This window comes from Rhipicephalus microplus, chromosome 2, assembly GCF_043290135.1.
Source record: "Rhipicephalus microplus isolate Deutch F79 chromosome 2, USDA_Rmic, whole genome shotgun sequence".
Lineage (NCBI taxonomy): Eukaryota > Metazoa > Arthropoda > Arachnida > Ixodida > Ixodidae > Rhipicephalus > Rhipicephalus microplus.
Window position 1 is genome coordinate 81,734,923 of NC_134701.1, and position 27,717 is coordinate 81,762,639.

At 43.6% G+C, this 27,717-nt stretch overlaps 1 protein-coding gene across 1 annotated transcript in view; it reads right to left on the reverse strand.

The window, feature by feature from the left end:
- The window catches only part of LOC142796302 (glutamate receptor-like), a 184,008-nt gene extending 156,575 nt beyond the window's left edge, over nt 1-27,433 (reverse strand). The window contains exons 1-3 of the mRNA XM_075886595.1: nt 27,320-27,433; nt 23,581-23,671; nt 17,564-17,725 (exon numbers count right to left, since the gene is read on the reverse strand). Of these exons, the coding sequence (XP_075742710.1) occupies nt 17,564-17,725; nt 23,581-23,671; nt 27,320-27,330 (264 nt within the window). The 5' untranslated portion in view covers nt 27,331-27,433. The remainder of the gene's footprint in view (nt 1-17,563; nt 17,726-23,580; nt 23,672-27,319) is intronic.
- Between the last annotated feature and the right edge of the window lie 284 nt (nt 27,434-27,717).

Sequence of the window (27,717 nt, forward strand, 5' to 3'; positions counted from 1 at the left end):
AGATACAAATAAAAGATATTGACGCAAAGATTGTAACAGATATGATACTTGCCAATGATATCTTATGATACTTCGATACATTCACTAAATTGCTACTATAGACCCCAATAATCTTGCAGCGAAAACGCGGGCACAAAAACGACAGCTTGAAATAATCTAAAATGTTCCCAGTTTCATTTTAGAGAAATGTTCGTTGAAATCTCAAAAGTTTTGTCCCAAAGTAAATTAGCTCACTTTCGTAGAAGTTATGAGGGTTTGTTTTAGCTGCTTAACAGGACAGCTCTGCAGACACTTTGCTAACAACGGTTCTTGCTCGTCATAGGGCGCATAAAGCTGTTGTCACTTTTATTATTTTTCTTATCTGCCGACAGAAAACCGTTCGTTATCGTCATACTCACGAACTTTCTATCAACATTCTTTTGCGAGAGAACATGTACACATCAGAAATGCCTATGACCTGTTGTATCGCCATGTGGTCTTGAGTATAAAAATAAGCGGCCGTCACTCCGGCACAAATTAAACTCACTAATGACTTAACTTGTGCCCAGAAAACCAAGTAATCAAAGTACAAGCAAAGCGCGCTGTCTTATGACAGTGGCTGTAGCTATAGCCGCGTCCCAGTCATCGGTAGATGGTGTTTAGTATTTTTACAGTGGTGATTGCACCTTCCGACGTTATTGCTAGTACACGCGCAAGCTGGCATGTCAACAACAGTACGCATAGTGGGCGTAATCTAAGTGGTATTTGTACAGTTTTTGCGTCCTAAAACTACATTATAATTATCATGAACGCAGAAGTGGAGGGCCACGAAAAAATGTTCACCATGTGGTGTTCTTTAACGTGCAGTCAAAACTGAGTGGATGCATCGCCAGCATTTTACCTCCATGGACTTGCAGCCGCCGCAGGAATACGTGCGCGTAATCTTAGAACAAAATGTCAGACAATATCGAAGTAAACAAGACATAGCAGACAGCTTGCGCCCAGCGGTCATGGGTTTTTTTGTGATAGGCCAATCACACCAAAATAAAAAAATGAGGGTACGTTGCAGCATGAATGCACAAGTTTCCGTGGGAACAACATCGCTATTGACGCCATTGATGCCTATAGCTACGATTACCTGGCAATCAGTAAAAGTAAAAAAAAACATGAAGGACGCAAGAAGGAAACAAAAACGTAACTAAAAATAGAATAAAGCCGTTCTTTTCCAGGCATTTGTATAGCTAAGAAGAGTAAACTCTAGTGAATATAATTGTGTAAGTATATAAAATCAAAAATAAAGCAGATAATTTACGGTATACACAAAAAGGTTATTTTGGTTGCACATTACAAAATGCATATTCATATACCAGACTGAAAAAAAAAACGTTTAGACCAGGAGGCAATCTATCGGATGCAACAGGAAGACGACTAAGAAAGCACTTGTGCAAAGAATCATATGTGCTAAGAATAATATATTCTATGTGTTCAAAGAGCTCTTTGAACACATAGAAAAATTTCCGGAGCCCTCCACTACGGCGTCTCTCATAATCATATGGTGGTTTTGGGACGTTAAAACCGACATATCAATCAATTGAACACATAGAAAATGGCAGGAAGAAAGTGGCATCATGCGCCAAGATATGCAATGATAGATAAGCGCTTGTTCTTCAGTACCGGCTCTTTTGTCAATCCACGCTGGAGAGTGACATCAGAAATTATGCCTTCATTGCCGTAGTACGCAATAAAAGTGTCAGAGTTCTAACACAACTAAAAAGAGAAAAAAAAAGCAAATCCTACGTATCGTGGCAATCGATGATATGCAAAGCATGAATGAGGAAGGTCGATATGTGCCTTTAAAAATGAACACAACGTTACGAGGTGGAGGTGAATTATTCCGCATATGACTTCCATGTCACGATTATCATATTTGAACGTGTAATTTACACTCGTCATCTATTCCCGTCACCTGATAACGAATTCGGTATATGTTGAGCTAGCGAAAATGGCCGCGAGTGTGCTATGAGCGTAGCATGTAGTCATGTTTTACATCATACTAACATCACAACTAATATGTTTGGACCTGTCATTTACAATCGCAGTGCATTCATATCACGTAATACCCAGTTTGGTGTGTGTGGAACTAGTGAAAACGGCCGCGGGCACGCTATCAGCGTATAGTATGTAGCCATGCTTTACAATACACGCATATCATGATTATCTTGTTTGGACGTGTCACTTACCTTCGTCCTCTATTCCCGTCACATGATACCAAATTTGATATATGTGGAGCTAACGAAACGGCCACGAGCACATTATGTGCGTGATATGTTGTCATGTTTTTACATGACACGCGTGTCTCATGATTGCACCAGTCATATACTTTCATCGTTCATTGACGTCACGTAGCACATAGTTTGGTATATGTCGCGCTAGCGGAATGGCCGCGATTGCATCATAAATGGCGCCATATACTCCGACGTAACGTTGACCCGCGCGCACGCGGGGCGCAGCGACGCCACGCGAGCTAAACGCGAGCACTCTATACAATTTGAAACCAGGTGCGACCGGCGCGAGAAGCCCGCGTCGGCGTGGTCCAGCGGCGACCGGCGCGAAATGCGACATGCGCCATTTCGCGCCGACGACGTTACTAGTACACTGTGACGTTAGCCAGACAGCACTGCGTTTGCTTCTCTTTGTGACGGAGGGGCGCTGGGCGCGCTGAAATGCGCATGCCATGCGTCAACGAAACACAGCGCGGCGAGTGCCTGCGAGTATGTGGCAGGCAGATCGGCGCCTGGCGTGGCATATATCGCCGGCGTGACGTTGCGAAACGAGCGCCAGCGCGCACGTGCGCCGAGTCATGTCGAAGTGTGTTGGCGCCTTGAGTGTGGCATGTAGTCATGTTCTTACAAGACACGCTTCTCATAATTATCATGTTTGCACCAGTCCCATACTCACGTGACGTAATACCAAACTTGGTATATATGAAGCTAGCGATACGGTTGCAAGCGCACCATGAGCGATTGATTGATTGATATATAGGGTTTAACGTCCCAAAACCACCATATGATTATGAGAGACGTGTAGTGGAGGACTCCGGAAATTTCAGCCACCTGCGGTTCTTTAACGCCCACCCAAATCTGAGCACACGGGCCTACAACATTTCGGCCTCCATCGGAACGCATCATGAGCGTGGCATGTGCTCATGTTGTTACAATACAGGCACCTTATGTTTATCATGTTTGTACCAGTCACATACCTTCTTCATTCATTCACGTTTCGTAATACCAAATTTGGTACATGCGAAGTTAGCGAAACGGCTGCGAGTGCATCATGAGTGTGGATTGTAGTCTTGTTGTTACAAGACACGCGTGTCAAGATTTTCGTGTTAAAGTCTGTCGCTTGTGTTCGTCATGCACTCATGTCATACCACACTGGTTTTACCATGTCATGTGAACGAAACTACCGCAAGAGCTGCAGGACCATGAAATGTAAATCATGACATTCATGACATCTATGTCATGATTTTGATAATATGGCTAGGTAAATATGGTCTTCATACAGTCATGTTATGCCAGACTGAGTTTGGTATTGATACCAATATATAAACAGCCAGAAGAGCTAAAAGTCATAGGTGGTTAGACAGACAGACAGATAGATAGATAGATAGATAGATAGATAGATAGATAGATAGATAGATAGATAGATAGATAGATAGATAGATAGATAGATAGACAGACTTAAAGTCACCTAAGTTCGCTTGGAAATGCTTCGCATTTAAAATTGAGAAAACAAAATAGGCGTGGGCGAACACGCGAACATAGTTTCCGTCGAGACTGCGCCAGCTCTGGCATGTCACTCCGATACACCAAAAGGTGCGTGGACACCTAATCGTCGATGCTCACTAGAGAAATTGGGCGGGAAAAATTAAGTAGGTCACCGGCATTAGTTTTATTCAGGTGGCCTAGTGGCACCAGTGCGTGTCAGAGAAGCGGAGTTCAGTCAGCAATTAATGTTTCGGATGGTAGCACTGTGATCGCAGTATCTTGTATGTTAAGATCCACCATACGTTATTGAATGTAACGGAAAAGCAGATAGAGGTACTAGTTTTGCGAGACGTATTTTGATACTGATAAAAGACACTGAAAGAGTATCCAAGTATCTAATTTTGTTTCTCAGATGCATGTATCTTCGATACTGCCCAGCCCTGTATAGATGTCTCTTATTTACCTTAGCTGGCTATAGACAAAGCTGGTATGACCCCCATTTACCTTAGCCGGCTACAGACAAAGCTGGTACCAAAGTGCCCTCATCAGAAACCTGCGATATATATACATAACAAAACTTGGAAACATTCTACGCTGTCTGCAACATTTCAAGGCTTAAGCCTACGGTACATCTTGTGATGTGCTTAGTTTTACAACCTGGGACCAGGCTTACTGCTACATATAACAAACCCAATTTGGAGACTTGATTACTAAATGACCTTGACGGTTTTAGTGGAAATCAGTTTTCCACACGGGATTTTTTATGCACCTCAAGCGCTGTTGCACTGCCTCCAAAAACAACCCACCTTTGCCTGGTTGAATATTAGACTTCTGTCAAATTGTCGTCAAATGTTATCATTAACTCGGCCAAGGCCACTCCGCGATGGTCACCTTAAAGGGGCCCTTACCCACCCAGAGGTTCAAACGCAGTTGTGGTAGGGAAGTTGTGCGCGAGTGAACAACGAACACGGAGCCGTGAAAATTTTTCGAAACGATGCAGTAATAGAGAACTTAGACACGGTTAATTATAAAAACGAGACGATCACTGCTTTGGCTCTCTCCTTCGCTACTCTCAGCTAGTGTCCTCCCTTAAAGCTGACTTACCCTCTCACCGACCAGCCGTCCGGATGTTTCTCCGTCAATAACGCAATGTGTTTTTGTCTCTTTGGCTTACCCCCTTTTCCTCCACCCACGAACATGCATTTTCGGGGGTGAAGCTCTTTATTCGCAATGCCCACGGCAAATAGGTGGCACCGTGCAATTCAAGATGGCTGCAGAAGGATGATCCCCCCGTGAATTCGCACAAGAAAAGATAGAACACGCGTGAACCAGTGAACTCGCACAAGAAAGGATAGGACGCGCGAATGTGCTCCCGCTTTGATGAGATCAACTCTTGATCGTCAAATGAATACATATCGAACCAACGTACTTTCCCAACCAATACGAACTGCTGAATGTTCACTGCCTCATTTCTTGTCGCAGTGCAAAAGGTGGTGGTGTCAGCTGAATGACCGCGTATCAACAATGCTTTGTGTGATACTGTGCATGCTACAGAAAACTGCGCAAACCATAACTGAACGGCACTCCGAGATCAATTGTGCTAAGCTTGTCTGGTAGATTTTTCGCAGTAGAAGGCCATTAGCGAATAGCGCTCCATCGCGGCAGCACAGGAACGAATGTTTGACGTAGGTTACGTAGCGATGGTTTGTAAACATATTACTTGTGCTGTAAGCATCATGTAGGTACTTCTTCAACAGAACACAAGCATTAAACTTCCCATAAGTAGCACTTCTGTCAAAGGCATGATCATACTCTAACAGTGCGCAGTTCTCTGCACATGGATGTTGCAGGTTTCATCAGCGTGATCGAAAAATGATATCAAAACAAATACACGCGTACGCTTTTCGCGACGTCAAAAAAGCAAAAATACGGTGAATAACAACGTCGTTCAGACGGCGCCAGTGAAATGCAGAATTTAGCGTGAACTGTAGCCGTAGCTGCATACTTCATTTTTCTAGCCATTTCGCTTCGCTGGCCGAGCTCGAGTGTGTTGGTGGCTTGAGGCGCTTTGTAATATCCACTCTAATTGGGATACAATGAATGCACAAGAAAAGGTATGCTGTTTTTTTGAGCTCACTGAAGGATATAATAAATACAATCAAAGTGACTTACGAGCATGAAGAAACATTAACGCATGACGGAACGTAAAGTGCAAGTCTTTGCTCGTGAGCTAGCAGCTGATCGTTCATCGTCACTGCCACTCTCAGCACGTTGACAACCTTCTACGTCTAATGAAAAATCCTCGACGCCAAGACGGTTGCTTTGAACATTACTGCTGACAGTAATTTGAGAAATTCTCTCGCCAAACGACTTCGATAGCCCCAACAAGGCGTCATTAATCACGCACAACACCCACACGGCGTCACTCACCGCGTTCATCTGGGGTTGTGGAGATTATTTCACTCCGATACCCGGCAAGAAAGGAATCGCTTGCAGTGTGCTGGCACCTGGGACGTGAATGGACGACAAAGCGATGTGACTGGTGCAATCACGATAATCATGTGATGCGTTTCATGTAACAACATGACTACATGCTATGCTCACGATGCGCTCGTGGCCGTCTCGCTAGCTTCACATGTACCAAATTCAGTAGTACGTGACATGAACATATGTAAATGGCATGTCCAAACATGATAATCATGAGATGCATGTCATGTAAGAGCATGACTACATGCCACACTCAAGGCGTTACTACACTTAGACGTGACCCGGTGCGCGTGTGCTCCAGCATTCGTTTTGTCGCGTCATGCCGGCGATGCCACGCCATGCGCCGATCTGCCTGGCATATACTCGCAGGCACGCGCCGCACTGCGTTGCTTTGACGCATGCGCATTTGAACACGCCTGGCTTCCCTTCGTCTCGAACCTAAGCAGACGTGGTGCATTCTGGGTAACGTGGTTGGTGCGAAATGCAGCATGTCACATTTCACACCGGTTGCCCCCAGGCTGCGCCGACAGACGCTGGGCGCGCCTGGCGTCAGACTATAGAATGTCCGCGTTTTCATAGCGTAGCGTCGCTGCACCTAGCGTGCGCTCGCCAACGTTACGTCGCAGTATATTGGGCCCTTTATGATGCTCTCCCCGCCGTTTCGCTAGCTTCACATGTTGCATGTTTGGTATTACGGGGCGTGAATGGACGACGAAGGTATGTGGCTGGTGCAAACACGATAATCATGAGAGGCGTTTCATGTAACAACACGACCACTTGCCACGCTCATGATGCGCTAACGGTCGTTTCTCTAGCTTCAAATATACTAAATTGGTATTGCATGACTTCAATAGAAGGCGTAGTTAAATGACAAGTCCGAACATGATAATCATTATATTCGTGTCATGCAAAACATCACTACATACTACGCTCATAGCACGCTCGCGGCCGTTTCGCTAGGTCCACATATACCAAATTTGGTGTCAGGTGCGTGGCGTGAATAGATGATGAAGGCAAATGATTCGTCCAAACATGATAATCATGATACAGAAGCCATGTACGGCATCATTTACCTCCGCCTCGTAACGTTTTGCTGATTTTAAAGTGACATATCAACCTTTCACATTTGTGCTTCGCATATCATAGATTCCCACTGTACGTAGGATCTGCCGATTTTCATAATAATAATAATAATAATAATAATAATAATAATAATAATAATAATAATAATAATAATAATAATAATAATAATAATAATAATAATAATAATAATAATAATAATAATAATAATAATAATAATAATAATAAAAATAATAATATTAATAATAATAATAATATTAATAATAATTTAATGAAAGAGAAGCATTGCTTTCACCGTCAAGCGAAAGCCAAAATGTCCCTTACTGAATTCCGAACGCGCGATGGCATGTGAATGGTTGTGCAGCGCGAGCAATTGTTTTTTTTTTTACCAGCAAACGCTGCCTGCGTATGCATTGCGAGGCGAAAGAGCGGAGGGGAGCGAGTTTTCTGGGTGTCATCCTGGGCCGGCACGAGACGGGAGATGCGAGCATGCACAGTGGGGGTGTGGACGGCGCAACCACCGGCGCCCAAGCACGAAATACTGCTACTGTGTGTTTAAAAAAATTGGTTAACAATTCAGAGTATTTGGTACTCTGCTATGGAAGTGCTGAACGCCATCCCGGGGCCCAAGACATGAAGGAACACGAGATACACGAAACGTTTAGCCGTGTTTAGAAAAAGTTGCTAAATATTTAGAATACTTGGTAATCTACGATGGGAGAGCTAAAAGCCCTTCCGCGGGCCTCCCATCTCATGAGGCCATGTCGACAATTGTGTTTAGAAAAAAATGTTTAACGATTTCGAGTATTGCAAAACCGGACGGATTGCTCAACACATCATCGCAAGCCAGTTCGGTGTACGCATACTTAGACTAAGTATATACCCCCAGACTTGATCGGGTTAAGCTGAACAGTACTGCGACTTGTAGAAAAAGATTTATTATAATCTGCAAATTGTTTTAAAATGAAACACAGACATTCTGTTTTGATTAAATTCTGTAGCTAAACGACAGTAAGGTGGTAAAAGTGTCTTAAAGATGACAAATGAACGCGCGCTGTGAATCACCCACTATGAGATGCTCTGTTGCAACAAAGCAGTTATTTCTTATGTCAATGCTACCGCGAGATGGTGGGGGAAAACATTTGTTAGTACATTTACATGACGAGGTGTGGATCATAGAGTTTTCTAAATATATTACACTAGAGGGAACGCCCCGCCGCCGTGGTCTAGTGGCTACGGTATACTCGGCTGCTGACTAGCAGGTCGTGGGATAGCATCATGGCTGCGGCGGCTGCATTTCATATGGAGGTGGAAATGTTGTAGGCCTGTGTGCTTCGATTTGGGTGCACGTTAAAGAACCCCAGGTGGTCGAAACTTCCGGAGCCCTCCACTACGGCGTCTCTCATAATCATATGGTGGTTTTGGAACGTTAAACCCCACATATCATCATATCATCTAGAGGGAACTCTGGTCACTAGTGTCTGTGAGAGCTGCAACGCATGGTGCTTCAGCAAGCACAAGAATTATGGGTATGACATAAATTTGCCTAGTCTTCGTACTTTAGGTTCATTCTAGCTTCGCGTAGTGGCTTGAAAATGCTTTGTCAAGAAACAACAATCGGCAAATGTTTGGGAGTTACGCTTCACCAACTTCACCTTTTAGGAGAATCAATTCAAATTTGGTAACGAGGTTCGAAAGAATTTTTCTTTCATTTGAAACAAAACCGAAACACGACAATAAACGAAGAAACAAGTGTGATTTGCACGAAAAATCCATGTCATTTCCGTAACCACCGTGGTCACTGAACGATTGCAGCACCAGTGTTCCCTCTAGTTATTTTGGGAAACTCTATGGTGTGGATAGGGGGAAAGGAAAGGCCATCCCTCACAAATGTAGGATCGATCCGAGATAAATGTAACTGCCGTGGCGACCCGGGCTCTGGGCACCAATGCCTAGTGGGATTGAATATCGGTGGAGAACGGCTTCGCAGTTCTCTCGGGTGGGGTGGGGATTAGTTATGTAAGTGGGGTTGAAGGGGCATGCGCATTTCATGTGATAGGTGTCAGAAGACTCCTCTGTATAGTGTAGGCACGGGTCCTTGAGAAGACCGAATTTTGGTATTTCAGTACTGCGGGGCACAGTACACTGTACAGCACTGGTGATGGGGTGGAGAAGCCAGCGTTCTTCAACCCTCGTGAGGCCTATACAGTGCACGGCCGTTTAAGCACTGCTGGCCGTATAAACACTGCTGAGAGAGAGAAAAAAATGACAGCATATCTACGGAGTGAATGATGAGTGGGGCGAAGCATTCGTCAGTCCGTCCGTGCGTCCGTCTGTTCGTTTGTTCTTGCTTCTGTCCGTCCATGTGTCCATTCGTCCGTGCATGCGTCCATCTGTGCGCCCTTCCGGGCATCCATCCGTCCGTACGTGCGTTCACTCATGCGTTAGTCCATGCAGCTATCAATCGATCCGTCCGTGCACCCGTCTGTTCACGCGTCCATCTGTGCGACCGTCCATACGTCTGTGCAGCTGTCTGTCGTTCCATCCGTTCATAAATCTGCACGTCCATCCATCCGCACGTCCGCATGTCCGTCTGTCCACCCGCGCGTCTGTCCACCCGTCCGTCCATCTAGCGAACACTTGAAGTACCGCCATCTCATATTTTCTAATCATATATTCATCATATAGAAGTGCCGCCATTTAGCGGAATTTCCAAGGGCTAAATAAGATGTGCCTACGTACTACTGCTACTACGATGACGAAGACTACTACTACTACGACTACTACATACGTCGCGGACGCACGACCCACGGCATAAGGAGCTTCGCCCCTAAGAAATGCCCCAACCACCCTGAAGGGAATCGTAATATTTCGGACATTGTACTAACTGCTGAGGAGCGCAGTGTTCTGTGCCGTGGTCTTAATTTCTGTCCTGCCACAGGCGGACACAGTGAATTTCAATTACTGAAAGACTTGGATAATTTTGCCCGCAACTTACGCTTGCGCGAGTTTTTTCATGACCGGCAAAATACAAATAGTTCCACCAACGCATTAACTTCTGGAAAACGTTGGGTACCTCCCTCACAACGAGACAGATGCTTAGATATGTATATCAAAGCTGTACAACGAGACGTACTACAGTCGTATCGAAAGCAAACGCCGTTTCGCCGTAACCTAACCACCAGTGAAATGAAAGCATTAAATGCCTTGTCCTGTCGCAATGACATCGTCATCAAGCCTGCAGACAAAGGTGGGGCTGTTGTGAAGACAAAGGTGGGGCAGACAAAGGTGGGGCTGTTCTGATTATGAAGCAGAGGCCCAAAGACAGCTCGCAGACACGAGTTTTTACAAGCGTCTGGATCACGACCCCACTGAACAATTTAAATCTCTTGTGCAGAGCACTTTGCTAGAGCTTCGGGAAAACAAAAAGATGCCTGACAATGCGATTCATTCTCTTATTCCCCTAAGTCCTGTTCCTGGTCGTTTTTACCTTTTGCCTAAAATACACAAGATAAACAACCCCGGCCGTCCCATTATTTCAGGTATAGGTACTGTCACAGAAAAATTGTCCAGCTATGTCGATTCTCTGATCAGCAGTATCCCAGCATCGCTTCCATCTTACGTAAGGGACACTACCGACTTTGTTTCTGGTATAATTGATCTGATTGTTCCTCAAGGTTCTTTTTTGGTCACGCTAGACGTAGCGTCTTTATACACCAACATTCCGCATGTAGACGGAATAGCGGCAGTCGCCAGGTCCTATGAAGCAGCATCACCGGGTAAATTTATCGACAGCAACACATTAGCAGTATTGCTCAGGCTCATTTTAGAGCTAAATAACTTTCAATTTGAAGGGCAACACTATGTTCAAGTTAGCGGCACGTCAATGGGTACGCGTATTGGACCCAACTACGCCAATATATTCATGGGCCAGCTTGAAAGTGAATTTTTGCAAACCCGCGCGCTGAAACCTTTTTATTATAAACGTTACATTGATGACATTTTCCTTATTTGGCGGCATAGTGAACAGGAGTTGCTTTCCTTCATATCTGACTTTAATGATGCCCATCCATCAATATCATTTTCTCATACCTATTCCACATCAACTCTTAGTTTTCTTGATGTAAGCATTTCAATTGTAAATGATAAGCTATCTACTGCTCTATACAGGAAGCCTACAGACCGGCAACAGTATTTGCACTTTGACAGTAGCCACGTGAAACATTGCAAAACTAGCATCCCTTACAGTCAGGCCTTACGCTTTAAAAGAATCTGCTCAGAGCAATCAGAGTTTCAAAAAAATTGCAGAACACTAAAGGATGCTCTAGTCAAACAAAAATATCCGCCGCAATTAATTGATGACGCAATAAAACGTGCCGACATGCATAATCGTAGAACGCTGTTGCGCGCTGCTGAAAACTCGACTCCCTCACCGCAGACAAACTTAGTCCTTACCCATTCTGCGTCAGTTCCGCGTGTTTCGAATGTGCTGAGAAAGCACCACAATATTCTAATGCAAAGTGAACGCTTAAGAAACATTTTCACCGAACCACCTAAAGCAGTGTATCGCAAAGCTAAAACTATTCGAGACATACTCTCATCGTCATCATCATCGAAAGCAAACAGTCCTGACACGATCGGGTGCCATCCTTGCCAAAAACCGCGATGCAAAGTATGCCCTTACATGCGCACATGCCAACAGGTCACCAGTACTGGTTCCAACTTTTCCTTAAAAATCAAAGGCAATCTTGACTGCGATTCTAAGAACGTGATATACATGATAGAATGTGCGCTATGTGAAATACAGTACATTGGTCAAACAGAAGGGCCTTTTAGACTGCGTTTTAACAACCATAAATCTCATGCTAACACCTTGCCCCACTTGCCCATTTCAAGACACGTGCACCTCCCTGGCCACTCTTTTGAAAACCTACAAGTCACATTACTAGAATCTGGTTTCCGCACAAATTATGATAGAGAAGCCCGTGAATGATTCCTCATCTATAAGTTCAACGCCGTCGCTTCTGGTCTGAATGAAAACGTAGGAAAACTTAGTTGCTTATCTGCGTAACTTGTATCACCCTGTCCAATCTTTTTTCAACCTTGCTCAGCAAGTCGCACTACATTGTCTGTATCCGTTGATTACGTAGCAGCTTTGTAACGTCTTTGCCATTTTTATTAGTATTTTATAGTTTTTTTCTTCTCTTGCTTTTACCGGTTGGACTACTCTTCATGTTATGTGCTTTATCTTTTATGCGTTTCATCTTTTATTTGTAAACAACGTGCTCGCGCATGGAAGCAATATCTTTTTACTCGTAGATTAGGTACTCGTTATATTGTGTGACTTGCATATATATATATATATGCCCATATATAGCCTTTCATGTCGGTTTCGACATTTGTATCTTACTAATATGCACATGTATATAAACAGCACTCGTGCCATAAACTGTATTCTGATGAAGGCCGGACCCACGGCCGAAACGTCAAATAAAATAACTTCGTACGTGCGTCTTCTTTCCTATACGAATATATATATATATATATATATATATATATATATATATATATATATATATATATATATATATATATATATATATATATATATATATATATATATATATATATATATATATATATATATATATATATATATATATATATATATATATATTATATATATATATATATATATATATGTATGTATATATATATATATATATATATATATATATATATATATATATATAGGTTTTAGGCGTTAACTTTCAGGAATGAGATGTATGAAAAAAGACCTGGGATGACGTGCTTAGGAGATCTACCGATGTCATAGCAGCAGCCACTCATTTTAACCTATCACTAACGGCAAAAGCCCCAGTCATCAAGACACAGGCATGCGCTTTTGCGTTTTACATAGCACACATCGCCCTGCTACCTCGCCGTGTTACAGGACGACTCGCCTCTATGGCGGGGACCTTCCTCTGGGGAAGAAAACCAGCAAAAGTACGGAGGAAATTTTCACAGCTTCCCACAAACCGTGGAAGCTTGAGCCTCCCAGATATACCAACGTTCACGAGAGCGCTGGCTGCAAAAACAACACAGAAGCTGTTCGATGACAGCAACTACCCCGGGTACAGGCTCATGATGTACTAGAGCAGTACATTAAAAGGTAATTTCACGGCCAATCCATACATCTAACCTCGAGCAGAAATTCCTGTTAAGTTTTACAGAGCTACCAGTGGCTTAAAACGAACAGTGGAATCAATGGGTTCATGTAGTCTGGAAGATGTTTCATCGCAAAAAATAAGCAAAATGGTGACAAGTAGCACACTGAGCAAAGAGGAAGAAACAGCATCGTGCACGAGAAAATGGAAACGATGGCGTTGCAATCACGTACCTAACCAGGTGCTCGAATTTGATTGGTTGAGAAGATGGAGGGCATTGCCTAAGCGTAACCGGTTAGCACATTGGGGAGTCGTTCCAAATGACCGCTGCCCAAACTGCGGCAAAAGAGAGATGGCCCAACATGCTTTCTTTCATTGCTCGGTGGCGAGGGGCGTTCGGCACATGGTACAACGCCTCTTTGGCTTTCGTATGGCGCGCACGGGAACAGAACGTGGGCTGTTTGCAAGACTGGTCTTTGCAGTAACCTTGTACGTACTGTGGTGGCGACGCTGTTTAGCGGAAGTACAGCACAAGCCGTATAAAGGCGCCTATCCCGCACTACAGAAAATTTGGCTCATTGTGTGGAATTACCTATATCAGCAGCTGGAAACGCACGGCGAAGAGACCTTCCTTCAACAATGGCACACACGTTTCTTCAAAGTAAGACAGGGACAGCTGAGGTTTCCAGTTGTCCCGTACTAGCCATGCGCCCACTCTGGTACGCACGCATTAGTGTTATCCTGTAAAATGTGATTAACTTGAATCTTTTAAATTTTCCTTTCACTTGTAACATTTGGATACCCAGTGATCAATTAGATTTTGGTGCTCATTTGTAAGGTGTATACACTGTCTTTACTTGTTTTCGATGTTTCGTTTGTGTACGTACAAGTTAACTGTACAATAAAATTCCCTTTTTCGCCCTTGAAAAAACGGTCATCGCAGGGCTGCTATTCAAGCGTTCGTACCAGTCTGGCCGTAGTTTTTTCTTCGTGTGCACAAGCCGGCTCTAATTACTCGTCACAACGTCACGCCCTGTGGTCACTGACGGGATCCAGTAAGAAGCGCTGTTCACTGTGTCACACACGAAAAAAACACATTCGGATAACTGGACGAACTACGATGAATGACGTGAGACGCCATGGCTATTGATGTAAAATTTAGAACAGCACAACGTTGCCAGTTGAGTAACACACATCCCGCTGGCTCTTGTGTTGCGCCGTTTATGTTCATAAAGGTAACCGTTTCTTCTATGACTCATTTTGTTCTATTTTGTTTCATTTACATCCATTAACCTTGGCAACTGAACCCAAACATTCGCTTTTTCATGAAAGTTTTGAACCTTCTTGGAAGTGCTCCAGGAACATAGGCGCAAAAGAAAGAAAAAGGTTTCGCTACCTTGGAAACTTGTTTCATCTAGGGTCAATCTAGGGCACCATGTCATGTCCGCAACTCATTCTGAACCAGAAATTGACCGACGGGATTGAGTTTATCTTGAGTCTTAAGAACGTCTCTAGTTCAAGCAATAACGTCCACGCACTCAGCAACGCACCTTGCTTTCTCGTCGTCGGGCGCTTGCCAGGATACGGTCTTGCGTTGGCAAGCTTCTCTGCGTCGTTGAGCACGAGAAAGTAAGTTGCGTTGCTGAGTGCGTGAACGGTATTGCTTCAACTAGAGACGTTTTTAAGACTCAAGATAAACTCAAACCCACCCGTCTGTCAATTTCTGGTTCAGATTGAGTTGCACTTAACTGTGGTAGACAAAGAAGGCTTTGTGTAATTCTGGGTTGAGGGGCGTGTTTGAAAAGGGTGCCACAACAATGAAAAAGAATTACGTACCAGCGTGGGAAGAAAGCAAGAATGTCGTAAAAAACAGCGCTGTCTCTTCTAAATGATATGAATTTACATGATCTGACATCTCAGGAGAAAAGGGTGAAAAAGCTCGAGTAGGAGGTGTTATTTTCAATCAAGACGCACAAGCCTGGTTTGCCGTTAAGGGCTATTGTTTCTGAGAAGAATTTCTAACAAAAGTGGTGTCTATTTATATGCAGAGAAACTTGGAAGGCCTTACTGGGGATGATCCTCATCGTCTATAAAATTCAATGCAATTGGCAAAGTTTTCTTCAGAATGTTGTCTATGTCATAGCTATGCCTTCAGCATTGACCTTTAAGATTTGTTCTACTCCATACCTCACGCGAAAATGATGGTGTCCGTAAAAGACTGCATTACTATCCAAAATGACAAAATGAAATTTTGCGAAAAAACCCGTGCCAACGTACAATCAATTCTGAAGCTGCTGTCGTTTTATTTAAGGTCTATGTTTGTTTCATGAAAAAGTAAGTCTTTCATTCAGCGATCAAGAATGTGTATAGGCTCATCAGTAGCGCCTATTCTTAGTGGAATATTTTTGAGTAAACTTGTCAGGAGAATCGAGCAGCACGTTTCTGGAATTGTTAAACATGTCTTCAGGTAAGTGGATGACTTCCTGATATTCACACATGGCATTGACCCTTCCCGAGAGGTAGTGAACGTGTCAAAGGTGTTTAAGGTCAGTAGCATGGGCCTTGAGTTCACTACCGGGCAGCCTGAAAATAACAGGTTGCAATTCTTGGATTTAAAAATGCAACTTGGTAGGGAACACTTTTGCTGGTGTTATCAACCAAGAAGTGCCAAGCCAGTGCTAGATTACGCGATTTTAAAACATCGTGATTTTTTACACGGGTGATATGTGAGAAAGTAAATGTCAGACAAAGTAAAGGCATTGAAAAAGATTGTCAGAGTCACGTGCAGTTCTCAAACACGCCGATGCTGATGGGGCCCATGGAAACAACAAATAGGCCCTTTTCGTAATCTGCAAGTTTGCTTCCCTGCACTGCGTATTCACCTATGCAATGGCAGCACCTGTAATCCTTTTAAGTGGAAATGAGGTCGTAGTTGCACGTGTATGTGTTTTCCAGGTCAAAGCGTAAGCAAACGACGCAACATGCTGATTACTGTTTGCTAGCTGGCTTCTCCAATATGCAGGACGCATTGCAGAAAAAGCTAACCTTACATTCGATAAAATGGCTTATACGGTCGACAAAATGATTGATGAATTTACAGAGCTTTAGATACAGAATAACGTAATGTATCAATCGAAAGAACGTTTATTGGCCAATATAAAACCAGGTGTCACTTTTAAAATCTCTTTTGTAAGCTTTGCAATTCATGTTTAAAGGAGCCAAAGTGTGTCTAAATTGTGGCCGCTCCAATAGACTGCGTGGAAAAATATTCAGATTGTCTGGGAAGGAGGGCACTTGCGGCATGTTATAGAAATTACCCCTTAAGAGTTCTAGTGGTTCCCTAGTATCATAAACTGGGAGTTGTTTTAAATATCGCGTCTTGTTCGTGAGTTACGATTTTTTTCGTGCGCTTCTCGTTCAGTTACGGTGGAGCGACCGGCCGCCGCTGAAAGATGGCGCGACTTGTTATGTCTAGAAATCCATGTTATAAAAGGTATTTGGTCACGCGAATATATGTAACTAGATTTCAGCCACGTCAGTCAATGTTACCCGATATTTACTCACGTGAGTATAGTTATGCGATATTTTATCATTTATTTCAAGTGACCATTCACGTACAGTTACATGATATTTAGTGACTTAAATAGTTATTGCGTTAGGTTACATAATTTTTTGTCAAGTGGCTCACCTTCATGGCCTCCTGAGTGGTTTTAGATACGTGACCAAGTGCTACTTCATGACGAGTGACTTCAGGCACGTGACTAGTTATGTGATGATAGTCAGTGACTAGCTTTTACGGAATGTTACATGTTTTTGGTTCATGTAAGAGACTCGCCCATCATTGTTATTGCGTTCGACGAATGGAAAAAATAGCTGAGGTGTTTAATAGAAGGTGAACAAGAAGATGAGGCAAGTGCGTGCTCGCTCATTTGTTTTCACGCCACTATACGCAACAAAAAGCTTCAACAGCTCTGTTATTAGAAGTGCACAGTGAGAAGGCTGGTAAGCTTCTGTTCTTACAAGAGTATCGTAATGCCAACTTATGGGATAGGCAGCAAATATATGTAAACAAAGCAATTTCACCTGCCAGTCGAATGTGAGGACGTAGGAGAATACGTTGGTGCTCTCCGTGCGGGTTCTTCCTGCCAGGATAGAGATTTCGTCGATGTAGACCTCCGTGGTCGGGTTGGCAATGCTGTTGCGTGCGTTTGTGGGAATCATCAGGCCAAGTGCGAAGTCACCCTCCTGCAAGTACGTGCACAGAAGGCAAAGAAATCAAGAGCTTTCTGATATTCTTGAAGGCACAGACAAACGAAAAATTGAAATGAACAAAACGAAAACACTTGTAACCGGCAGATCATTGCTGACTGCGAACATCAACGCCAATGTGGCTGACTGGCCTTCACGAAAGTTTACCCTATCCCATACACTCATGTGTGGGGTGTTACGTCCCGAACCACGACATGGATATACGGAGCGACGTAGTGGGGGGCCCCGGAAATTTTGACCTTCTGGCGTATTTTTGACATGCACTGACATTGCACAGTACAGGCTTCATCATTTGCCTCCATTTAAATACGACCGTCACGGCCGTGATGGAACCCACAACCTTCGGGTCGGTGGCTCAGCGCCGTAACCACTGACCCACCGAAGTTGATCCATACCATCATTGAAACAAATGCATCTGCGTTGTCTCCCTGGCATGCAACAATGAGAATGATGACGATGATGATCACCTCGTATGGATGGCGCACAACCACAAATAGGGATGCACTAAGAACTTAAGCCGGCAAGATGCTGATAGTAAATGTCTGCGAAACGAAAACGAAGCTGGCAATTTAGTTTAAAAATAAAACAACGAATAAAAAGTACTCACTGAGCAAGCGGTTAGACTACCACTATTTTCCTTTCTAAAGGGTGCTCATTCTTGCGCACACAAAAAAAGCGGCTTGAAAGTAAACATTCGAGAGAAGTCTGTCTGGTTGAGTATGAAACTGGGAGATGACTGCGGAGACGTAGCCTCCACAGTCACCCCTGAGGAAGGAACCAAGTCAGTTCCAAAACGTCGGGTTTCTTCAAAACTTTTGGTTGGAGTCTAAATCATCTCCCCCTAAAAAAAGGGCTGTGTCACGCTCCTTGCGCACACGCGATTTGTGGCTGAAAAATACGGGGAGAGCAACTATAACGCAAGGAAAGCGCATGCAAAAGCGCGAGATAGGTAGCTATGATTGCTGCCAGGTATAAGAACCCCCCTGAGAATGCCTTTGTTTCTTATTGGCGTTGCTTTAGTTAGCCTGAAAAGGGCACTAAAGGCAAATCAAGTCGATGTTGCTTGCTAAAATAGTGGTCCAGAAACCGCATAGTGCTAATTTTGTGCCAAGGAAGTGCTTATTTCAAAATAAAATCATGGTTCAGTAGCCTGCTACTTGCTAGCGCACTTCAAGTCTCCTGCCTGAAAGCGGTCTCTCTCACGTCACTCTTGCCGGGCCTAGTGTTACCCGCCTTTCCTGCTCGGCTGGCGGCGCTAGTGGCAGTAAAGAAAAAGTAGCGACATCTACAGCAATAAAAACGGCCTCTGAACAATTTTTTGCTTGCTTATTTCAACTGAGCCCCACTAGATGGCAGCACTCATCCAACCGAACCAGGTGAAAATAAAATTTTCGAACCACTCGCGCCATTCGCCATAGCAATGCCAGGTGGTTATACTTTTTATAAGTCAAACGGAAACAGACAAGCGCCATTTTATTACGTCTCTCGATGCACGGAAAGAAATTTCTTTATAGCAGATAGTTTGGTTGCTAGTGATCAGTTTTAGGTGAACACTCTCACGTCACTGGTATAATTTCGCAAATGTGTCACTTGTGGCAAACGACGTGTTATACATTTAGTTTATTTCTTGTTAAGTAAGTCGCGCCTGTTGATTATACGGCCGTTTTGACGTTCTTTTAGGTTTAGCTTTCATTCTGAAATAAATTGTCATCTGGCTTGATTGTCACTTTAAAGAGCTTTGAGCAGATACTTTGTGGCTTCGGCGAAAACATCCTCCCCAATGGGCCAAGGCTGCCACGTGATGTGGTTATTGCAGCAAAGCAGCGAAGGTGCAAATTATTACGGTGAATGTTTTATGACGGTTGGGCGATATGAGGGAATGGCGGCGTGTCCTTTCAGAAGACAGGTTTGCGCTACTTTGCGATTACCCTTGCAAGAGACTGAAGGTCTCTTGCGGGCGTAATCATGAAAATGCCAAATAAATTTATTATGTTTTCATATGTTGTAGTAGCGCAAAATAGATGGGAACAGAGTACAAGAAAACACGACACTCGCTACACTCGCAACTAGTTTTACATCAGAAGCAGCACTTCACATATAACTTGCCCCTGTCTGGCGAAAAGTGTTTAACGGCGTATGCGACGGGATTGTGACATTATTGGTATCTTGGACAGCGCGTCATGGGAAGGAAGCAACTATTCAGGGAATAGTCAAAGCCTCCAACATTAATAAGAACTCCAGGCCTGAACGGAAGCCGCAGCAAAGTCACAACGAAAGCTAGAAGAGCGGTCTTTCAGAGCCTTTTCGAAACACGCATTGGGTAACTACTGCAAAAACACTTGGTTGATACCCACTAGGGCATTAGTAATAATTTTTTTTGTGTGGTAGGCTGGCATTATCTATGCTATTTTTCGTCATTCTTCAGAAAAGCGTGGTGTAATCTACAAGCTTGCTAAGAATTTTGGACAATTTCTCTATACAGTTACGCATGACGACGATGAAGAATTATGTCTGAAGTGGGTATGTGCCACAGTTAATGGCTGAGCAAGAACAAGTTTTTCTAATGGGTTAGAGCATTGAATAGCCAACTCGTTACGCTATTCACATTGCGTGATGACAGCCCCACCGCGGTGGTCTAGTGGCTAAGGTACTGGGCTGCTGACCCACAGGTTGCGGGTTCGAATCCAAGCTGTGGCAGCTATATTTCCGATGGAGGCGGAAATTTTGTAGGCCCGTGTGCTCAGATTTGGGTGCACGTTAAAGAACTCCAGGTGGTAGAAAATTCCGGAGCCCTCTACTACGGCGTCTCTCATAATCATATGGTGGTTTTTGGACGTTAAACCCCACAAATCAATCAATATATCAATTGTGGGACGACTGATTGTTCATCCGCTCTTTTGAAATTCTCTATAAGTCAAATTAACGGGATTGCTTTGCCGACATCAAGCCTGCCTAAGGGGAGTTTGACAACAAACGACTAGCACCGGCGTAGCTCAGTGGTAGAATACTGGGCTGGGACCCAGAAGACCAGGGTTCGAGCCCAACGTGCGATGTGGTTCTTCGTGCGATGTGGTTACGGACACTGGCAGCGGTGGTGGCGGCAGCGGCGGCAGGCAACTGCGCGTGACCCGCGCTGTGATCTCATAACAGCTTTCGCTGTAAATGAAAAGATGGCTGCATTAGTAAGTCATCAGTTTCGTTAAGTAACTGAAGAGCCAGCTTCCTCGAAGGACTTTATTTGAAGTTACTATTTGCATGTCATAATGTCATTCATGTTGTTTCAAATTCTTATTCAGGTCCATGTAAATTCCAGTCAAAGTTCTTTGTTGAGTTTTTTGAGCGCTGTTATTTCTTGTTACATCCAAAAGTGTCTAAGCATAACTGGCGTATACTATCGCTTGATGTTCGTGTTTACATGAATCGTCTTTTCTTAATATTGCTTAAAATTCTGTTTGAGGCACATGTAAATCCAAGCCAATATTTTTAAAGATACCTAGCGTGATCTTTTGTTATATAATCTAAACGTGTCTAAGCTTATCTGCCGTGTACTATCACTTAAGTGTGCGCAAAAGGTTTTTTTTCGGCAATGATTTATATTGGTAGTTATTTTCTTTTTCGGTAAGGATTTGGGTTATATATAAAGTCCTGCTTCTGAAATAAAATTAGTAACGAGTGTAGCGAGTGTCGTGTTTTCTTGTACTGTGTGCCCCCGTCGAATTAGTGATACTACTTCATATGTAAAAATGATATTTCACCAACTAGCGCAGCTTTCCACTCTACTGAACTTCAATTCAAGTTTGCTGCCAGACCTCCAAGAGCGCCTAATTGTTGTAAAAGTGCTATCGAGTAGAACTGCGCAGAAACACCACAGCATGTATTGCAGAAGGGTGTGATTTTTTGAAGGGCAATTTGGTGCATGATACTAAGGGGAAGCAGCGCGAAAATGGAGCGAATATAGAATGATCACACAACACAAGTGTTGACGAAAAGCTGTAGGTTTCCCACCGGGAAATGTATAGCTTAAATGGATGCAAGAATAAAACCATCACGTGTACATGAAAAAGAAATGCAAAAGAAATCTGCCCACCCCCTCCACCTCCCTCGTCGAGTCGAAAATGTTCCAAGTTAACCGCTCAAAATCAGACTCTCTTTTTTTTTTCAGGAGAGCGATTGAAGGCTCACTGACGAACATGTCTTCTTTCTTCTTGATATAGAAAACCTCGTTGAGTTCGCGCTGTTTCATAATTGCAAGAAGCTCTCCTGATATCGAAGCAGGAGTGAGCATGAAATCAACGAGGCTTGCCATGTCAACAAGAAAGTCAAGATGAAAGTAAACATGTGTGTTCGTGAATGTTCACTCACCCTCCGGAAAAGGAGGTTAGGAAAAAAGACATTTAGACTTCTGGCAGATTAGTTATATTGCTGTCACTAAACAGCAAATTATTTATTCGTAATCTGTGAGGCCTCTAAGAGGGAGCATTATTGCCTCACTCTGTGGCTCCCTGGCCACAAAACGTATTGTGAGAAAAGCGCTCACCTGCACCCCAGTGCTCCCTTTTCCGTTGACCATCAAACCTAATTTTAATTCGCCCGTATTTGTCACGTTGATGCATTCAGATAAAGTAAGTTTAATCGCGAAGACGTTGAACGGCCGCGGTGGGCGACAGATCTCCGGCCAGGGTAGTCATGCTCTGTTTTGCTGGTATATACGCACAGAGATGGTGTAACGATTTCGGTCGTCATTGAAAAAGCATTTATAGCTTTCATTAGCCAGAGAGGCGGTAACCGATCGAAGGCCGCGCCGTGCGCGAGAAAGACAGATTCGCGATAGAGGCAAGGCGACCGGATAAGAACTGGTTACATACGCGCGCCGCACCCTCTCCGAAGCTGGGTGAGGCTTACCCGACCGAGAAAGAAGACGCCCATCGCAAATGGCCGCGTTGACACGAGAGTGCTTTACTAGTTCGACAACTTTCATCTCCATGGAAATGGCTTAATGGTTAACGGCCGAGAAGTTGTAGGGAGAGCCTTATTATCCTCCGGTGTGCTGGGTTAGTTTCACGCAGTCTTCTGTCTCGTTGGCTTAAGGTAGGTGCCACCTGTAAGTGCGCATCACTTGAGGGGCCCGGGAGGTTGCATGCCGTCGTTTGTCGTAACGCAGGCAACATCACGTATAATAACAGAAAAAGAGCAAGCGGGAAATAGAAATACAGATAAAGAAAGGTAAAAGTGGGAAGAAAGTTAAAAAGTAAAATAGATGGAACATAAATAAAAACTGCAAAATGACATAAAAATATGGATAAGAAAAAGAACTGAAGGAAACAAAGGAGGTGGCCCAGGCATGAACTACCTTCGTGTTCAGTACTTCTCGAGTAAATGTTCCTTAATTTTTTTCGATACAACAGGTCAGCATGCTGCGCGTTTCGAGCACCTGTGTTTGCTTGCCGGTGAGTGCAAAGTCGCGGAAGAGCTAATTCATCTGCCTGAGCTAGCGAAGAGACAGAGTTAGACAAACATTATGTACGGAAGATAGACGTGGAGTCCATACACCAGCTGCGGGATTTACACGCCACACGCTCGAAGCAACCTACAGTAGAAAAAACAGTGTGAAGAATACCATAAAAAGAAGAGGATGGAACATGTCTCATAATTGCACGAAAAGAACAAAAATGCAGATGAAAACAAGACACGAACAGAAAAACGCAGCATAAACATAAGTGTGCCGTAGACCTCTCATGCTACGCAGGTCGTACAGCATTCATTTGGATTGGAGCTGACATTGGTTTTTTTCTCATAATTCAATGACATACCTTTAGGTTGGGAATACTAACGTTTCTCTGCAGTGAACCAATGAGCCCGGTCCAAGAACCGTTGGGGTAACGGATGCCAAGCGTGCGCTCGGGTGTGAAGGCTACCGAGTAACTGCACACATAAGAATAGCATGGTGAATGCGGAGTGAGCGGGAAAAAACTGGCGCAAGAAAACATGAACACGAAGCAAACAACTCTATGCGCTACCTCAAGTGCTAGTAGAAGTTTAATATTTTAACGTACGTACGCAAACTAGCTCACGTAATTCGCACAGTACAAGAGGGGGGAAAATGGCACAAATGACCGGTAGCCACAGCGGCAAGATTGCGATACGCGGCCCTTTGTTTCTCCCGAGCCCGCCGATATCCAGAGTGAAGGGTATATTTCACTCTGTAAAACATGGGTGGCTGGCAGTAAGCATTTCAACAAGCAGCTTTTTCTGGGCAACTGCGATGAAGATTCAGTTACCCACATCTTCAGCGAAAAAAAAACAAAACAAAAAAACCGAGTCTGCATAAAATACTGTCATAGAGTTTCCTATAAAATGCACTCTGCTGCAAGAGTCTATAGAAGCTGCAGAGCATAGCGCTTCACCAATCATAGGAATTATGGGTAGTACACGGAATTGTGTAAACTTCGCTAATTCAGCGCCATTTCACCCCGTGTGGCCTGATGGAGCGGTTTGTCGCAAGACGAAGTACAGCAAATTGTTTCGCAGTTACATTGCTGAGCCACCGCGAGTTCATTCTGGCGGTGGCTCAGCAATGGCAGTCCCACCGTTCCCTCTAAGAAATATTGTAGGAAACTCTATTGTAACTACATCTACCGATAAGCAAATTAACAAGCGAAAATTGTAATGTGTTAGGCAAATTTGTTATTAGTGCCTTCGAGGCAGTGGCGTACCAACTCTTTCTCTCTCTCTCTCTCTCTCTGTATATTAATATATATATATATATACAAAATACAAAACACAAAATACGCACACAGAATATATATATATATATATATATATATATATATATATATATATATATATATATATATATATATATATATATATATATATATATTCTGTGTGCGTATTTTGTGTTTTGTATTTTGAGCTGTAAACAACAATTTGAGTTGAATTGAAACTAACTAGCCTGACTCTTCATTAGGCCTGCATAGCGCTAAAAACCGTGGTCCTTCACTTTTTCCCTCGTCCGGTGTGTCAGGCTACGGGGTAAGCTTAAAAGCTGAGCTTCCCACTGTACTCGAGCCCGCTGCTTTATACGTCGCCACTTTGCAAACTGCTGCCACCGCTCCTAGTAAACATGAGAAAGGCTGATCAAATCTGTGAGAGACAAAAGCGGGAACTGCTTTTTTTGGCGCTCCAATGCGGCAAAACTAACGCATTAAAAAATATTTCGTCAGAATTATCGGCTCACGGCAGCTTCGACAAAGCAGGGATTATGCTATTCATTTTCGAGAAAAAAAATGATTTTCCTGAAGCAGCAAACTCTCTCATTGGTCCATAAAACGACTGTTCGTTTCCATTCATAACAAAGCAGGCGAAGCATCCATAACAAAGCAGTATACGCTTTCGCGCCTTGTACTGTAGCCTGCTTTGCAATGCAACAATAGAAGGCGCGAAAGCGTCGCATAGGCGGCCCGCAAGGCAAAGACCCTTCAAGGAAAATCGTCACAGCAGGAATGTTGCAAAAGTTCCACTATAAAAAAGCATTCTCTGGTAACATTTTCATTTCCTCGCAACAATATAATTGAGCGATTACTGCGGTGAACGAAAACTTCGCCTTAGTTGTTGGTTTTCCCAGCGTGCAGCCGACAGTGACCACTGTCTAAAGTGGGGGGGGGGGGGGGGCTCAGCTTTCCAACTTTTCTCAGTGGGGGGAGAGCTCGCTCCCACTTGCCCCCTCCCGCCCGGCTGATACCCTTATGTCTCGAGGGAAAACTCAGCGCTACATGTCGCAATTTTGCGGGTCCGGCCACCATTCACTAGTGCTAATCTATCCGTCGAGCCTGTACGTCAGAAGACCCTAACATAATGAACTGCCTGAGGAACCATGCACAATTAGGTTGCAAATGACAGGATTAAAGGGGCATGATAGAGTCCCCAACAACCTTAGGTTCTCAGCGAAAACAACAAGTAGAGGGTCTAATATGCTTATACAGATATGAAAACTGGGTCGTAAAAGAATATTTATGTGAAAACAAGCCGTAGAAGTCACCGGCTGTGAACCATACCCACCGCCGGTGACCACCGCTTTACCATGACGCGGGTTATGTCATGTTCACAAAAGCAGTGAAGCCATTATCTTCTAGCAAAGTAACAGCTACTATAAATCGTTCAGTTTCACTGCCAAGCTGAAAAAAGCTAAAACATCTCTATCTTACAGGCGGCTTAGCAAGGAAGAATAGTGTTCGCCGTATTGCGGGTGATTGCACAACTCACTGCCTGTTACGTCAAGGCTCACATGTGTGCCAGTTTCGTTCGACTCTCAGGCCGCTGTTATGTCTATAAAAATAGTAGAATAATAAATTACGTGCGTCACCAAATATTTTGACAGCTAATGTGTGTGTTCTCCAAGATCAAACCACATAACACATATTATGATCGAAAATGGGGTGAAATGCATGGCCTGTTTAGAGCAGCAAGAAATACCAGTGACACAAACTTACAAATGAAAATATTGTGGAGATAAATAGTAATATTATTAGGCCATTCGACTAATTCAAGAAACTATCATGTGAATTGAAATTTGGGCTCACAGAGCTTTTCAATATTTCTAACAATCAGCGGCCAATAGCAGCGTACAATAACCACAACAGTTCTAATGACCAAATAATATTTCATATACCTATGAATATTGTGAGATAATTTTTCAATATTCCGCATTATTAATATGAACAATGACATTGTTTTCTTGCGATTGCGCCAAACAGCCACCACAAGCGTTGTGCGTTATCTATCTCAGACGTGGTAAAATTATTTTAGTATTATCTTCTTCGTTCCTGGCATCCCTGCAGGATCAAGAGTGAAACTAAGATTTTCAAACAACATTCAAAGTGAATGTTTCTCAGCGTGTGCTTGCGAAAAAGTGTACTTTTCACAACGAGGTCCTTGCGAATGCACATTGGTAGAAGAAAACTGGGCAAGAGCTTCACAATACATTTGGCAATACATTTTGCCCTTGCGAATGCACATTGGTAGAAGAAAACTGGGCAAGAGCTTCACAATACATTTGGCAATAAGTTTATTGCGTAACACGCTACTATAAATTAATGGTTCGATTGCTGCACCTTCTCGCGAGTACAGCACCGTTGAAATGCGAGTTTTGCGTCCCTTGAAATAGCTACTGATACAACAACGACTTGAACGTCTTGAGATTGTAGAGCATTCAGACAATGTGATATATCTTTCCAAAGAGGGCATGTGTTTCCTGTGATTTTAATTTCAATATGTGTATCTCTTACTCAGTAACCAAGAGACAGGTTTATCTGCTTATCAAGTGCCGATATAGGATTGTTGACAGGTCTGCACGAACAGAAAATGCGCAAGTGTGTGCTTTTACGCGCACTAGTTATTTCGTTTGCCATGGCGAAGAGTGGAAATGAAGAGTGTATACGAGAAATAAGGCCCGTGTTTCAGGCACTTTTGGAACAGGCGCACTGCACATCTGAATTAGCCGTTATCATAAGGTGGTACGACTATTGTTTCAATTTTCGACTGCAGACTGAAGAGAGTGCCATGCGCACTCACTTGAAGCCCATCCCTTGAGACAGCTCCCGCAGAATGTCACCCAGTAGACCGTGGATCTGCACTCGGCCTTCTTCGGTGGAAGTGAACACTGCATGTGGGTCATACTGCAAAATGAAAACAACATGAATTCGCGTTGACAGGAACGAATACAGCAGGAGTCCGACGCTTTCTCACATTCTATCGCAACGAAAAGAATTCATTCCTCATGATAATGAGCCATAGGAGCCGATCGCTCAAGGTGGAGGGCGCTTTTTTTTATTTACTCGAGTGAAAAAGCGAGTGTCTTGCTTCATCGTGAACACGAACTGCACCAGAAGTGACCGTGTGCACCCATTGAAAAATCACGGGGCACAAAACGCAAATATTGACTCAACGGGAATATCATTCCGGAAAGAAAG